General features: G+C 38.0%; 1 protein-coding gene across 11 annotated transcripts in view; it reads right to left on the minus strand.

Moving 5' to 3' along the window:
• NAV3 (neuron navigator 3) overlaps positions 1-17,670 on the minus strand; it is a 509,384-nt gene that overhangs the window by 246,296 nt on the left and 245,418 nt on the right. For 6 of the 11 annotated variants that reach the window (XM_063154993.1, XM_063154989.1, XM_063154994.1 and 3 more), the window contains exon 1: positions 5,477-6,165. The exons of 1 other annotated variant lie outside the window; for it this stretch is intronic. In XM_063154993.1, the coding sequence (XP_063011063.1) occupies positions 5,477-5,719 (243 nt within the window). In that variant the 5' untranslated portion in view covers positions 5,720-6,165. Of the gene's footprint in view, positions 1-5,476; positions 6,166-17,670 lie in introns of those variants that run through there. 4 more of the 11 variants (XM_063154999.1, XM_063154998.1, XM_063154992.1 and 1 more) reach the window with 1 other exon arrangement.

Raw genomic sequence — 17,670 nt, forward strand, 5'->3', positions numbered from 1 at the left:
TACCACATCACTGACAAACTACTTAAAATTGATGAGGGAAAAATGAGAGGTTTCCACGTACATCGTAATGACCTACTGCAAAAGGGCTGGCTGAATGACTCTAGAAGGCCCCAGAGTAAAACTGAGATGCAATGGTAAGATGCCAAACTAAATGGACCTTAAGAGTCACTTCAACAGCTCCAGCACATGCCTTTGCCTAATCAGATCAAAATATTTAGCTTGGTTTTGTCACACTGAGATTCATTTTGGATTACTTTAACAACACTCACTTGCTACAACTAAGTGTTTTGGACCTCATTCTCTGTTGGACATGCTCCCCAGGTAGCACTGCTCTGTCCTCCTGATTTACTGGGGACTACTTCCCCAGGTTAATTGTTCAGATTACTGTGCTCTAGAGTGTGTCTCTTTACCCAGGTGGACACACAGTATTCTTTGTCATTTCTTCCAGAAGGCCTTGCAGAAGGTCAATTTCCAGAGCACCCCTAAGATCTTCCTGTACAAAAATTGAATTGTTTAATGAACTTAGTGGGGCTGGACCCTTGTGACGGAGGTCACGAACAACTGTATGTTAATCCTATGGATACCAGTAACTCCATACTACTAGGACCTTACTACAAGCCCCTGCAACTGAGGCATCTAGCAAAGTTTCTAGCAAAGTTTTAGGTTTACATTTATGTACTGGATCAGCTGGGGAGGCTGACTAGCACTTTCTGATAATGAACAGTGATATGAAAAATGCTGCAGGCAAGACAGGAAGACTTGATTAGGGGATACAGAGAAAAATAAGTCATATTCAGTAGCCTGTAAAGATGTCTGCCAACAGGAAAGAAGAAGCAGATAAAGCAGACAGCAGCAGACAGATAGCATGAACAAAGAGAAACTGAAAACAAAAAAAAACCCCAAAAGAAATAAGATAATACAACAGTAAAGGAATTAATTAACTCAGAAAGAAGGCTAAACTCTTATCATCCAAGTCATACAACCAAAACACTACAATTAATATATCAGATTAGTCTCAGAGAAAATATATTTTAGAAGCATAAATGATGGTGCAGAGTTCTTGAAAGAAGGAAGTCCAATGATGGGAGGAAAACTTTGGGAACATAAAGCAGAGCACTGCAAGGATCAGCCCAAGGAAGCCAGACCAGAAGAGCAGGGGTTGCTGACTCCCAGCAGCTGCACAGCTTTGTGCCGGAGAGGACTCCTGGCAACACACTTGTGACTTCACCATCAAATGTGTGCAAGCAGCTGAATCAATTATGCTTTCAGGTGACCTGAAGTAAAACACTGCTGCATTTTGCTACAGGTCAATATTATGGACTCACTGAAGGGAGACCCTGTAGTCCCACCTCCCTCCTAAAGCAGGTTGCACAGGATTGCACCTATACAGGTTTTGAATGTCTCCAGAGGAGAAGACTTCACAACTTCTCTGTATAGCCTGTTCCAGTGCTCTGTCATCCTCAAAGTAAAGATTTTTTTTTCTTGAAATTCAATGGAAATTCCTATGCTTCAGTTTGTGCCCTTTGATCCTTGCCTTGTTTCTAGGCACAACTGAACAGCCTGGCCCCAGCCTCTCAACACCCACCCTTAAAATAATATAGTGCAGAGATAGGATTCAGTGACCAATAAGTTGGTTTTGCAAATAAATTCTTTCTTCATTCCTATAGTTTTAAGTCATTGCTTAATTTACCTTTCTACAGTATCAATGGATATTTTTTTCACTTTGTTACCGTTTAGTGGCTCAAAAGCAAAAAAACAACCTACCATGACCTGATGAATAATTCTGCAAGCAGTATAAAAGTGATGGTAAAGAAATACAAATAATACTATATCCACAGTTAGAAAAATATTTGAAAATACAGTCCTGTTTTCAGACATGGTTTTGCATAAAAACACTCTATGGTCCAGCTGAACAGCAAAACTCCATCTGCTTCAAAGACAGCCAGCATTTCACCTCATGAATCCAGCAGCTGGATTCTGTTCCTGTGTACATATATAGGAATAAACTTTTGTCTATATGATACTCAGGGAAAAAGAATGTGCTCTGAATACTTGTGTTCAAATATTTTGCATGACTATTTGCAGCATAAAGTGTTCATGCAGTCAGCCTAAACATTAGTGGGTTTAGCAAGAAAGCAGATGGACCTGTTGTATGAGACATAGGTACCAAAGCACAAATTATGAAAATCTTGAACAAAAGTGCATTTGAATAAACTACACACAGAATAATTTAAATCATTAGCAACTGATTATTTGCTTTCGTAAGCTAAACTAAGTTCATTACAATTAAGAAAAAAGGTAAACATAATCACCTCAAACTACTTCTACCACAGTTTTCATGGCAATATCACTTTTATTAAACCTCAAACTTCATTATGTCCACAAACAAGAAAACAACCAAGACTACATGTGCAAGTTCTACAAAACCATGTAAGATGAGAGAAACAGTGAGGGAAAAGAGAACTGATGTTTGTTGCTGTATTCCCAACCAGCCTTGGCCTGCGAGAACACCAACACAAGCAACAAAATTCTCAAACACTCAGGTCAGGTGAGAGTGAAGTTCATAGAGGAAACAGCTGTGTGGCAATGACCTACTGCATTGACATGTATAACCCAAATTTATTTTAGAGTTCTTAGCCCTTAATAGGTAGCACCAGGATACGTCATAGTGACCACACGTGTCAATCTAAGTGCCAGGATGAGAACACCTGGGACCCACAGTGCAGCAAATGTAAAACACCAAAGCAAGCAGTGCAAAAGGCACTGCTTTCAGCAGACAAGAGCCAAAGTTAACCAGATGATGAATTCATATGTTCCATTGCCTTTTGCAGATAGAGACCCATATTTTTTCCCTCAAAAATCAGTGCTGCCTTATATGTAATGATATATATAACATAAGCATACAAGAAATATGTTAGTCAGATTTTACTCTCAGTTGGAAACTCAGACTAGGTATTCACTACATTTTGATTGAAAAACCCTTTATCTGACCATTTTTATAGTTACACAATCCCAATGTACAGCATTGCATACAACAGTCACAGAGAGATATCACATGGATTAATGTGTTTGCTAACAAAAGGTCTGTTGAAATCAGCACTTACAAATGGTCAAGCTTTGGGACAACACAACCTGTAGTGCAGAACTTGCATCTGCTCAGCAAACCTGAAGAGACATTAACTCTAACAGCTCCCATAGATCTCTGCTTAGAACTACTGTTTGAATAACCTACACATACTTCTGAGGCTACCCAGGTGGCATGGATCTCCACCACTGATGAAGAAAAGAGATTTAATACTTTTAGGCTGATCCTTTGAAGCTTACTAGTAAGAAAAGCATTAAAATAATGTCATATTCATAAATACCCATACACCTTACAGTCCAAACCCTTTTTGCAGAAAGATTTCATGCAACTTGCTTAGAAGGTGAATAAAAGAGCATCTTTCAAAAAACAGGCCAGGAAGAAAACTGAATAAAGGGCTGCCACTAAGCTTTAATGGGAATGTCAGACTTATAAGGGGGTAACACAGAAAGGCTACAGAAATTAGTAACTTTTTGAATGTTCAGCACTTCTGTAAATCCAGGTGGCTGGGGGAAGTTCTAATACCATCATGTGCACAGCCTGGTCTTACTCTTTATGGATCATCTTCTAAAACTGCTCAGCAGCCTCCACTGAGAACATAGATAGAGAAGGATGTCATGGCTGGTAGGTTGATTTTGGGAAGTTGGTTTGCTTTTTGTTCTTTAGAAAAACAGTCTCTGAGATGACAGGTATTGTCAATGAAATGGCAAATTGGTGTCACCGTTTGTGTCCATCCAGGCTGTTATTTTACTCGCTAGAAGTTCAGCAGAGTTCAGGACTCCATGCCTTGGAAGACCAGTTGGTCTCACACTAATTACTAATAGCTCCCAAGTGGTTTAAATACTGGAGGCAAGATATAAAGTATCTTTCTCCACACTTCTATAAGTAAACAAGAAACAATTCTCAGTAGCCAACATAACGTTTTGCTTTTTTCATGGAAAACAGTATTTGCTAATCTAATTTACTTTCCATGGACTATCCATTATGGAACAGCATTAAAAAACAAGCAAAGAATATTTTCTAATAAAAAATAGGTAACAAGCAGGAATTGCATTGTGTTGAAAAATTATTATCTTCAAACATATATTATCGTCATACTCACATTCTAGAAATAGGCTGTTCATCACTTGTGGTTATCAAGAGACGAACAGTTTGCTCCTTTATTTACATTTCTGTATAGGATGTCTGACATCATCAGTGCATCATCTCTTGGAGACAGGGAGATGTGACACAGAAAACTCCAAGGGAAAAGTTAAGTGGCATGACCAAAATCTCATGTGTAAATATGTGGCAAGTTTTAAAAAGGAAACCAAATGTTCAGAATCTCAACCCTATGCTTTAACCACAAAACCGACTTTCTTCACTAAAATGGAATTAACCCAGTAACTAAAAACAAAGAAAAAACAAGTACATACATGTGCATCTTGCCACTGTAACAACTCTAAGGACATTTAAGTGTTCTCAAACTAAGATACAATTAAAAATATATGTTTAATTCCAGGGTGGTAATCAGTTCCACAAACCAAGAGTACTAGAAAAGCAAGAGGAAGTAGCCTCACAGCTTGCTGAAGCTGTGTAAACCACACATGCAGGCATAATGTACTGACTGAAGATCTACAGAAATATATGCTGCTGACAAGAAGGGACTCAGTACTCATGTACAAAACATGAAAAATGTTTTCAACTACAACAGAAAGCCTAGTTGAAAACCAAGCAGAAGTGTTTCTAAAAGTTAATTAGGACTCAAAAATAATCCCCTTACAAAAAAAAACCCCTAAGCAGTCTAAAAAATATTGTGGCATCCTACTTCAGATAATATTTTTTTTTTAAATCACAATGAATTGGGGCTAGATAGGGGCTAGGAAGAAGCTATTTTGCAGAAGAGAAAAGCACAAGTACTGTTCACTGAGAAGCTGTTTTTCTGGTTCAGCAGTTCTGCAGAAGAATAGCCAGATCATTTGAAAATTGAAAAGAAAATCAATTGCATGTTTTTATTTTAAAAGAGCCTCCCTGTGGGAATAGGTGTGGGCGTGAGATCTCCTTTTAAATTTCGTAATATAACATAAAGCTGCCAAGATTTTTTTTTTAAATACTCTGTTTACTGGGTGCCAGAATGATTTTTCTCTCCTTATGATTCTACTGATGCTTATCAAAATTAATCTGTGAAGTGAGTAACACTAACATTTAAAAACAGAATATTTGTTCAGACAGCAGCACTGAGCAAAACAAATTTTCAAGGCTGCTATGGGAGTCCAGTGATGACAGCCAAAGTCTATTTACTCATTTACCCCCAAGCTTTGCATGCAGAAAGTTTGTATCAAAGTTTTTTTTTTTTAAAGCAAATAATTTTTTTTAATATATAATTGAGTTCCACAGGTAAAGTTTACAACTAACCTTGCTATCTTCGATCTCCTGGGTTTTTCCTTGAAGCGTTTTCCTCTCTCCAAAATCACAGGTTGACTTTAACGTGAGCTGACAAGAAAGCATGGAGCTCTCTGCCCCAGTAAGCTCCAAGGACTTTGGTGAGTACCTCTGTGAGCCGGCGGGGCCAAGGTTGGGTATCGGGAGGGCAGTGTGCACAGGCTTTGACCCCACGGCTGGCTGCCTCAGCTTGGAGGCAACCCCAAGCACAGGCATGGCTTCTATAAAAGTATCTTCTTTCTGCCAAAGAAAATGCTCCTGACCTCAGTCTGGTAGGCTCCAGCTTCAGCAATTTCAGAGCAAATGCTTTAAACAAAAGTAGCAGTCATCTTTTCAAAAAGTCTTAAAACAATAATATTGCGAGTTTCACAAGGAAGCAAAATCTTTCCTTCATCTCTCCCCTCTGCCTCGCAGCCGCTCACACGCACTGCTCAGTGAGTCAGTGGCTCTGTAAGACTAAACGCTCCTCTGGGGCGTGAACTTTTCTTGAAGGTAACTGCCACAGAGCTGCCTGTCTGGGATTAAAGAACTCATAAACTCGCTTTCTCTTCTTCCTACAGCATTCCAGGTCTGTGCATTAAGTGAGTGAAGGATGGGAGAAAAGGAGAGAGAGAAGAGAGGAAACCTCCCCGTACTCCAACTGTCAAAACAGCTCAGAGACCACAACACTGGAAGCAGAGACCTCTTCCTGACTACATAAATAACCAGCCCACATCTCAAAAAAAAACAAACCTCTTTTTTTTTTTTTTTTTTTTTTTTTCTGTTTAAGGGAAAAAAAAGGACCTGAGTAGTGGCCAAAGCAAACAGCTGTTGGACGAGTTTTCATCCCGGAAATAATCTCAGCAATGAAACTGTTTGTCTGATTCCTGGCTATTTTTCACTGCTGACAACCATGAGCTACGGTGTTTCATTCTCTGCTCCTCCCGTGAAATCAGGTTAAAATCGTGCAAGAGCGTGGCTAGAAACAGACACTGAATCACACTGCGGGTAACGTCTGTCTGTGCTATGAAAAATCCATACAAAAACAGAGTAGGATATAGGAGAATTTCAAGCATTGTTCGAAGATTTAGTCAATACAGTTTTCAGAGCTCTTTTTTTTTTTTCTTTCTTGGTGGTGGTGTTAACGTCATCTATTCAGTGTTAACACTTCCCTTTCTAAAAACACTGAAAGCTCCGTGAAGTCCATGTCCAACACATCATTTCTGCTTGTTGCTCACAGAAATATTCTTTCTGGCAATCTCAAATCCTTGCACATAGAAATACAAGTCAGGCAGGCAGAGCAAGCTCCAAAATGAGTCATGATGGACAGTCCAAATTGTTGAGCAGCATAAACACTTACTTAAAAGAACAACTGTAAATTCCTTTGAGAGTCTGTAGCAGGGGAAACCCTTTTAAACTGACATGAGGAAAAAACCTGTGCAGAAACATCACACCATTCAACTACTCCTATGGGATTTTATCACCCAGCATTATAGACAGAGGGTTTTTTGTTATGTCTTCCAAAATAAAACATAAGATGACTTGACTTATTCTGCCCCAATATACTACATGGTATTAACTACACCTTCCTTGGACAGCATGTAATATTACCACCAGAGATAAAAGCACAAGAGAAAATAAGAGCCCTCTGGACTTTTATGTTCTCAAAACAAGGATGGCAAAAGTTTAGAAAAGCATTGAAAAGAAAGTAAATGAGAAGCAGACTAAAAAGATCTTAAATCATGCTTTAAAATTATTTTGCAGAATAAATGTGTGATGTCTGCCTCTATCATTCATTTACAAAGATCACACTGACACAGTAAATAAATTCAGCTCTCTGTATTGACTTACAAATTACTCCATTCTTGCTTGTGGTTTGTAGGAGTGAATTTAACCTGTTGTAGTAATCTCCTGAGTTTTGAAGGGAGAATACAGAGAATCAGCAAACACATTTCAGCATCCTCTGCTTATCTGCCATTTGGTTTTGCCACCATTAACAACAGATGCCATGGGTTTTGAGCAAGAATGAGCAGAGGTAGCTGCTCTGCATTTTAGACAACTTCAGCCCACAGGATACATCAACTTGCTCCAATGATTGGAATATTTTTGTTCAGTGTGATACTTCAGATCTTCTGCAGAGCAAAGGGGAAGAAAGCTCCTTGCACAGTCTGCATTTGTTTTCCAGCATTATAAAGCACTGATGCTGTGTAAGGAATTTAGACTTCTTAGGCACAACTGTTAACAGTTAACACTTCAGAAAATGCACATATGCAAAGACTGAAGTGGACCACAGGAAAAGAAGGATTTATCTCTTGCAAGGTTTGAGAAGATGAAAAATCCTCATGAGAACTGTTACCCAATGATCAACACAAAGAATAAACTACAGCCATGAGATAGATACTTTCTTAAAAAGAACTTTGCCAAAAAAATGTAATTGAATCTTATTACTTCCCGGGGTTATAATTTTACAAAGTAATGCACTTTGGTAATCTTGCTGATCTTCTTTTGAATATGAATGATGAGGTCATGATACCCACAGTCTCTTTTGCAACCCATTTTCCCAGCACAGAAACCCTGAAAGTAATAAGTAAGCAAACTTACTAGGAGTCATCTGTAATACATAACCAACAGGATTTGGAAACAATGATGTGAGGCTGGTGTTACTGCTACTCTTTTGAAATAATTTTTCATTATATGTTGACTTTAAAGCTAGTACCAGGTCAGGGCCATCAGCTTCAGAACCCAAACTACCTAGAGTTTGTACAATGATAAATCACAGAAGTGCTTCTGAGCTATTGAGGATGCAAAGAAGAGTATGCAAGATTCTTTGCAGGAATCATGAAAAATTGAGAAAAACAATTTTACTCTGTAAGTAAGAATGCAGCTACAAGCCTAGTCTTCCTTTTCTTGTTTTCTCTAACTCTAAGCAAAAGATAAATAAACAAACATCTGCTACTCTTTGAAATCAACTACAATTTTTGCTTGAAATCACTTGTGTACTTCATGGTGAATGTAGGTCTTATGAAGGCTGTCTTGGGGGAAAGAATATTTAACAAATAAGCTTCAGTACTGTTTTCCACACAAACAGGAAAGTACAGGATCGAGCATCTGTGGACAACATACACAAACTGTCACACCAGATGCAGGTGCCGGTGGGATGACCCTGCAGGCAGAAGGTGTCCAAAGATTCTGTAAGGGAAGGAACTGAGGGGAAAGGGCAAAGTTGGAAGCTGCAAAGGGCACATTGTCAGGCATCAAGTTGACCATGTAAGTTTGGTAGTATTTTCCTAAGTATCTCTGTAGTGGAAAGCTAAGTGACGGCCAAGCAAGGCAGACAGGGAGAACCTAGAGTCAAAATGAGGATGATTTAGATATGTGTGAATAATGTCCAAACAGAAAAAAAGGCATATCTGTGAGAAATAAGGGTGGAGAAGGCTATAACCTGGAGTTACGTGAAATCAAACACAACTTTCTAGCATGAGGGACAAAGTATTCCAGTCAGCATAGAGAAAGCAGTGAGTAAAAAGATATGACTGAAAGAAATACGGGACTGCAGAGAAACAGGTCAGGCTAAGCATTGTTCAGATAGGAACTGTAGGTTTGTAATTTATCCTCTTAGACTTCAGAGTAGACATCCTCCAGCCAGACAGGTAGGGGACATCATCTGGATTCAGGAGGATGACCAGAAATGATGACTGAAGTCCTGACACAAGGGAAATTATGTTCAGAAAAGGTTGGAGAGTTACGAGGAAAAAATAGAGGGCAACATTTCAATTGGGATGCTAGGTAAGAAGATAGAAGTGTAAAGAGGAGCCAAAAAATAGGAAAACAAAGCAAGGGTCAAAACACAATCCTTATTAGTTTTGTAGTGGTAGCTCCAGTGATATGTTGAAGGTAGGGCCATTGTTTTAGCTGATAAAATAGTGACAACCTGGCTGTAAAGCATGACTGTGAAAGTGTCACACAATCCATTTTCACAGAAATTACAGATTATATTAATGATCTGTACCTCAAAGTAACACAGCATGTATGCATTCAGTATAATAGTCCTCACATCCTTAAAAAAAAATGTAATATTTATTTCAAATAGCAGGAGCTAACACACCTGAAGTCTAAACCACTTCATAAAATAAGGTATCAGTCACTTGTAATGTTATGGTGAATTTTTGTTCTCAGGACTGAACAGAAATAACTGTTCACAGCACAACACCCCAGCATATATTTCCTTTCCTTCACTGAGCCTGATATCAGTACAAATCCCATGAAGGTTGCTCCCCTTCTGCACCCCCAGCCCTCAGACAAACTGTTCGCATGAACTGAACAGACAGCTGGCAGTGTGTCCCAGAGCACAGGAAATATCAAGAGAGGGGACACCTGCCTCAAAAGTGGAGCCAAGATATTTGTTTGCTCCTTCTGCTCTATGATCTTCAACAAGGAAGCTGTTGCATGCGTAGAGGGTCAAACAGGAAATGTCAGGGGTCCAGAGACTGCAGAGCTCTGTTCAGAGCTGTTTCCCCACTTCATCCCACTGATGTAGCAGCTGTGTATAGAGTTTACATGAGCCAGGCCAACTTCAGAATGAGCTGATACAATCTCAAGATTTTGTGCTCACTGATTTCAGGTTGAGCAGAAAGCTTTCCCCAGCTGGGGATGGACAACTCTTGAAAAAGCAACCAATGTTTCTAAAATACTGAAGGTACCTGAAGCAAGATGATTTATTTATTTACTCCAGATAAGACAGGATTGAGCTTTAAAAATGCAAATGCGACACACACCACATGTCTGTTTGGTGTAACAAAATAAGTTCAACCTGTCAGATACTGATAAGACAAATCCTTCAGCTCCGACTCATGTTCCCAGCATAAATCTATGGACAATATTTTTGTTATTAAAAAAATCAGGTGAAACCATTAGTCTCAAGGCAAGACATTTAACAAGTATTTAATCCTCTCTGCAAGTATGTAATGCTACTGAGTAAGCTGCTGTTGTTGTTCTTAACAGTTTTGTATTTCAAAAGATATATAATCCAAAGCCCAGTTACAGTCACAGAAAAAGGTGCATCCGGCTTCCTAAAGGAAATCCTTCTGCTTCGGCTGAATGTTTGGGGAAGTTTTCAAAGAGGACAAGTTTTAAATAAGGATACAGTTTTATCATCTGAACAATTTGGCCCTTCAAAACTCAGACAGGAGTTAAAGGGTTTGAAAACAGTAACTGATAAAGTGACCAGTTTTCCTGTAATCCATTCATGCTGTATGTTTGCAACATCTTCCATCAGATAGTTTCAAACTTTTATGTGTAATTTAGTACCAATCCACCCTGTGAAGTACATGAGGTATACTAAAATATTGTCAAGTGGAACCAGAAGGCTAAATGACCTTCCCAGATCCATATGGGGCTTCAGTACTTTCTTTCTTAAGTAAAGGGTGGATTTTTATTTTGAATTCTAAATCTGTGCAGGTTAAAAATTACAGTTTTTTTCACTTTGTTGTCCACTCTATTTAATCATGAAGTATTTGGCCTAAAGGAATTGAGCTTAAATACTATAGGATTGGAAAACATAAACTACAATTTTTATGAGGATAAGAAAGAACTGATGGCAACTGAACACACTATGTAAGTATTTACATACTGATCTACTGGCTAGACCACACAGCCAGCTGGTAAAGCTTAATGAAAGGATCAGCTTTTCTCTTTGGGAGGTGGAAGAGGAAAAGGGAAAGAAAAGGATATTCTGTTTGTTCATTTCTAAGCAAATGACCCAAACAACAAATGCTAAAGACTCTCAAAGTTGATGTTAACTGCAGCTAACAAGGAAATATACCCACAATCAACATACACTGGCCAGAAATCTAACAGTCATCCTAAGGACTGAAGTGACAGCTTTTCTATATTTTTTCCTTTGTCTCCTTGGTTTCTCATTTACAAAGCCTTTCCCAGACATAGTCATAGCAGGCACACTGACTTCTCTAGTATCCTCCTGGACACTGACAGGTATCTTTGCCTTTTTCCATTTATGCTCTCCTCCCAATTTTTTCTCCTCTCAAAGGATTTCTGGCTTTGTATCACTTTTGGTGGGCCCTGGCAAATGATTATTTCTACTGCTTGCCCTACATTTTTCTGTCTTAGAATACATTACTTCACTGCTGCATTGTCAAAGAGCATTTCTCCCACTTACCAGGGTAATTAAGAGCTTCAGCTCTTTGTAGAACTGCTGGAGAAATGTCTAAGGTAGACACAACAAAATCAGACATTTACAGAATGCATGATTAAGCTCTTAAGTGATAACATTACTTTCAGTAGAAGTGGTGAGGAACAGAATTCCTAGCCTGTTTTTAATAATGATATTGATGGAAGAGGTTTTGTTCCATTTGAAATTTTGATCAAACTTTAAATTATCTGGTGTTCCCCTTGAAATATGGTCCTCATGAATTCCCTGCAATCGCTACTGCTTTCAATATGAATTCCCCTGGAAAAAAATTTCCCAATGTACATATGCCCCAAAATTTTGATTGAATATTTCAGATGATGCTATCAAGATATTTATAAGTCCTAATTAGATGAGAAGGAAATGATGTTATTTGTGGTTAATTAAAGCTGTTCTGACTCTTTATACTAACTGCAAACTGTCCAGAACTTTCATCCGAAATTTCTTCAGAGAAACTGACTTGCTTTCCTTCCTATAAAATTTCCTAGCAAACTGTAAAAACTAACTCTTAAAAAGAAACTGCGACTAAGCAGGAAGGAATCTGCTGATTATCTGCCATCAGGTGGCTGGCAGAGTGGCAAACCTATGCTTTCATCTGCAGGAAACTTTCCTCTTACGAGCCCTGTGGATCTGATAGAGGGTTTCAAAATCACAGTTATGCTGGCATTCACTTTAGCATTGCAGTGAAAAACTTCTACATAAGGTTCCCACTGGTCTATTAAAAAAAAAAAGTTACTGTAGAAAAATAGCTTAGAAACATCTGCTACAGTCATGATCAGACTCTTGGCCAAGTGCAGAAACAACAGTAAGAGACTTTGAAGTCAATCAGCTTTGCTATCACCAGCAGATAGTCCTGCAGTCAGTGGAAATTACTGCACAGAGAGTTTAGGAGATATGAAGAAAACTTGCTCTGCCAAAAGTGTATATAGACAGCAATGAAGAAAAGAACAATTTTTTTAACAATCATGAAAATTGTTAGGAGTGAAAGGTTAGCAATAGGTGCTAAAAAAAAAGGACTACATTAATACTTAGAGAATACTTCATGAAAACAAAGATGGATATATTTTAAGGGATTAGCTTTGATATTTGACCTTAAACAAGTGCAAGCTGCACTGCAGCTGGAGGAGCACTTCTGACTCATGATCTACTGTCTGCTTCTTTCTTGCTTTGAGACTGTAATCATTCAATGCCAACTTGCATCCCCCACAGTTCATACCTACTATAGCTATACCACCTCTATCCATCTGCTACCCCAGACCTTGATCTAAGTAGCAATTATTGCATAATACTTCCTGTTATTCCTCACTGCTTATCAGTATAGCGGAATGATCCCAGAAATGTTTTTGGTTTCTTGTTGGCCTTTGCAGATAATCATCATAACTAATTTTGTTATCAAGTAACCCTTCCTACAATGCCCCTATTATTTTCATCTTCTTTAACCACATAAATATTTGATATTTATCCTACATTTTCTGTGATTTGCAGCAATTCAGGAGACACTGATATGCATTTTAAAGATTTCCTTTGGCAAACATAATACCTCAATACAAAGAATGAAAAAACATTATAGTTTTTGGTGAAGTTTTACAAGATGACCATTATATCACCTTCCCTAACACAATTCCCATCAGAAAATCTGGCATTTGCAGTGCTCTCATGCTGGGTGGATGTACTGGTGAAGCATTACGCCCCATGGCAGTGCTCTGTTTGCAGCTTCACTTCATGATCTTAAGGATCTTTTCTAACCTAAATAATTGTATGATTCTATAGGCCCCACTGCTGCACACTTCCCGTGCACATCATCTCTTTCTAATGGTCAGAGGCACCATCCTGAGTGTTGAATCTTTTCTGTTACCAGTATTTTCATTTTGGATCTCGAGTTGCTACATGAAAAACAGATATTGTACCTTGAAGCCACTCGAAGGTTTTTTGTTTGTTTTGATCCACAGATAAGCTCTTTTAACCATGTGTTGTGTGCCTGCTCTTATTGAGGAGTTATGATAACACTATACAGAATGTACATTTTTCAACAGCCTTTCCTCACCAAGGCATATCACTATACACACTGTGGTTTTCCTGCTCTTGTCTAGTGCTTGGCCAGCTTGGAACTCTGGCAGAGATGGTCACTCACCTCTACCTGGAAAATATTAAGCAGACAGGCCTTGCGTGTCAATGAATGTGTCAATACCTTGACCACATTTAGTTGAGCTGTAAGTGGGTGCTCTTTTCTTTCAAATAAAAATTGGCCTAATGCTAACATACTAAAAATCTCAACCATCTGCCTTGGTCTCCTGTTGGCCATATGTGAACATTTCCTACAGTGAGCCTTGAAAGCTTGTGCCTTTCTCCACTCTGCTGTGAGCAGAGCGTGCTCCAGACCAACTTCTGAAATGTGTTCTGTATGTCACTAGACTAAACCTTCCCCTTTTTTGATCAATAAGTGTTAAGGAACTGCTGTTTTTCATTACCAAACATCTCCCATCTATGCTAAACCATACACCTTGTGTCACCCCAACAGAAATCTAAGAGTAAATTACAACAGCAGCTTTTCCAGTCAGCAAATTGTATTTCCTCATCACTACTCTGTCTAAAGATGTATGATTTTATCTTTTGTGTGTATCTTTATGTACACATGAGTACACATGTTTAATATGTCAGACATTAATGTCCTTTGAGCAATTCACCTGGGTTGCTTTATCTTTCACAAAAAAAAAAAAAAAAAGAAAACAGAAACCATCAAACCCTCAATAGCACACAGCTGTCAAAAATAACTTCAAATCCTGCAGATGTTAGATGCTTCCTTCCTGCATACTGAGGAGAAATATGACCTTACAGATGTGGCATGTTATTAAAAAAAAAAAAAAAAGGAAGCTATGTTTATATATTGGTCTTACCTTCCAGTGCAAGAAAAGAGCTAGATGGGAGACAAATAATACAACTCTTTTCCCAGCTTTCATCCATCACTTGGGTTTTTAGAGCTGACATATGTAACAAGCATTTGGCAGCCACAAAAGCAACATCAGCATTCACAAATTAAAAAAATAAAACAGAAAGCCAAAATAGTTTTTTTCCACCTACAATAACTAGGATGAGCTACAAAGAAAGTACAGTTTTATCAAAACCAGAAGGGAGACTAAACTGGCTATTTAGCTGCAGCATTCAGCTAAACAGACACTGTTAGGTATAAATCAGCAAGAAGTTAACAGCCACTAGTGAAAACATCACTGGTGGCATGTGCACCTTCAATGGTGACAAAGGCAGAAGCTATTTGCTTCAGATAGATATGTCTTTAGAAAGAAAAGATCTTCATTACATGTTCATGCAGCACTACAGCCAACAATACAGTAACTTTCCTGATCCAGGAGGAGTCTGTATTGGTACAAAACTGTGTGATTCCCACCACATCTCTAGGCCAAGTACGAGACATACAGTACAGTCTCTCTCCCTGTTTAGAAAAGATATAATTAGATTCCATACATTATTCCTTTCTATTCCTTTATTTCTTTCTTATATTCTCTTTGAAATTTTTATTTTTCATTCCATTCCCTTCTCTGCACCCAGTGAAGGAATATTCTCCAGAATAAGAACAAGATGTGCAGGCAGTATTTTTATTTTCTTTTCAGAAACCACTGCAGCACAGCATGAAAATTTCTGCAGTACAAACCACCTGAGCAACACTGCAATCTGTAACTAGCAGACTATTCAAAAATCTCCTCCAATAACCTCTCAAAAGATTTTGGTCTTCTCAGAAACCTACTTCAAATTAGGAAATTCCCCAATATCCCATTACTTTGATTTTAGCTTCATATTTTACTCACCTAAAGTATAATCCAGCTACTTCTGCTTATATTGTACTACTTCTTTTTTAGCTTTCTATGGAATTTCTTGACTCTAATATACCTGAGCACTTTTATTCTTCCTTACATAATAAAGGTGAAGCACTCCAATGCCTAATGCCATGGGATGTTAATGCAAGGAGCAGGAGTCTATACTTGCTTGAATGTATTAGAGCTAAAGATGGTGGAGGAGGAGGGAAGAATAAAAGAGAGATACACAATGTGCAGTCTGCTTTCTGACCTGGAAAAGGTTTCCTTTTGTGATTAGAGTTTGCGTTCCAGGCTAGTTACATTCTGGCCAAATTGATTTTCCCACCCTTACATAACTGAACTCTGTTCTTCATTATATGGGTGTAAATCTGCAGCAAAAACTTTGAACTTCCAATAAGTAATTCTAGATTTATGCCAGAGTAATTGAGAGCAGAATGTAGCCTCTTGGTTACTCACAGATATTATACTATTTAAGATTTCTATCCTCCAACACACTTGCGACTATTCAACTTCACCATAGCCCCCTCTTCTTTCCTTTAAGCTATTCTACAAGTTGACACAATATTTGGAATTTTTAATACGAATCATATTTCAAAAGATTTTACTTCCAAATCAAGGGAAAATGTAACTACTGAGAATGTATGTATTGAGAGGAGTATTTTTTTCCTCAGAGAAAATCTTTAAGAACAATACAGAAGCATTCTTCAGTGCTGACACAGGCTTCATGCATGACTGTCCAACTCTTTTCCAAGTCTGCAGAACTGTTATTATTTATTAATCTCTAGACTGCTGATATTATTCAAATAGCAAGCAGTTCAAAAAGTTCACTAAATCTATATCTTTAAACCTTTAGACAACTATTTTGTAACCACTGGACTCATTAAAAATAAAAATTATTTCAATGAAGTGTACTTTCTAAGTACTGCATAAACTTTATCCCTGGTATAAGTTTAATTAATTCCAGTGAGTTTTCCTCCAGCAGGAAAGAATTTATTGTTTATAGTACATGCCAACAATTCACTAGATTTAACAAAATATGAATCCTTCTTAAGTTATAACTTCTGTTTAAAAATTTATCCCAGTAGGGCTTTTTTTTTAAACAATTTTGCTGATAATGTCACCCTTTGTTTGCTCTTTACAGAAGCCAGCAGGGTCTCAGAGATATTCTTGTGCGTGCTAGTGGCTTCAACCCACCCTGTTTGTTCACATAACACCAGAGTACCTGGAGCTCAGAAATTCTGACATAGTCCTACTGTGACTAGAGAATTGCTTTTCTTTGATCTTTGATTTCAAGATTCCTACACTTTCCCTCCTCTTTGAGGAAAGACAGTTGGTTTTAATTAAAAAAAAATAAAAACATTAAACTGGAGAATTTCCCAACAGGAAATAGAGTTAAAGTGAGCCAAACCTTTGTGCCATACCTTTTGGATCATGCCCTCAGCAGGGTGTAAATATCCAGTCATCTTAAACTTCAGCTTAGGCCACCTTAAGTTCTCACTACTATCTGGATTTACAGTGTACAAATGAAATCAAAATCTTACAGAATAGCTAGTTCTCAAACATGGCTTCAAGCTAGGCTGTTGAAAGGCTAGAATTTTAAAGGTCTCTACTTTAAAGGTCTCTGAGTAAGCAATTCTCACTGATTTCAATGAAAGGGAGAGGAAAAATCCATTCCTAATTACAGTGGTCCCAGGGAACCCAAGAACCAAGCCCAATTTCCACAAAAATCTTTCCACAGACAGAAATCTTTCCATAGACTTTGGTGGCCACATGTGCTAAATAGTTCTCACTCAAGGACTCTGAGGCTGGGATTATATTATTCACTTATGTAAATGAGTTCAAAGAAAATGTAGAAATTAGTGGGAATGGTATAAACTTTAGGACCACTATGAGATTTGCTTAAATTGGCAGGCTAACCTATTCGGCATCACTTCTATAAACTCTTTGAAACAAATTTGGCTTAAGCAGAAGCTCTTCTGAACTGATTAAAAAACTTATCAAGGCTGGTTTTAAAGATTTATTTATTCAAATTCTCTTATGCTACTGGCAGCCAAGTTGAAGTCAAACCTTAACTCTGATTGGAAAAAGTCATTTGAATGTCAGAGGGTTATGTAAAAGCTGAGACTTTTTGCCCAGAAGTAAATCTGTGAATGTTA

The sequence above is a fragment of the Melospiza melodia genome, chromosome 4 (assembly GCF_035770615.1).
Source record: "Melospiza melodia melodia isolate bMelMel2 chromosome 4, bMelMel2.pri, whole genome shotgun sequence".
Lineage (NCBI taxonomy): Eukaryota > Metazoa > Chordata > Aves > Passeriformes > Passerellidae > Melospiza > Melospiza melodia.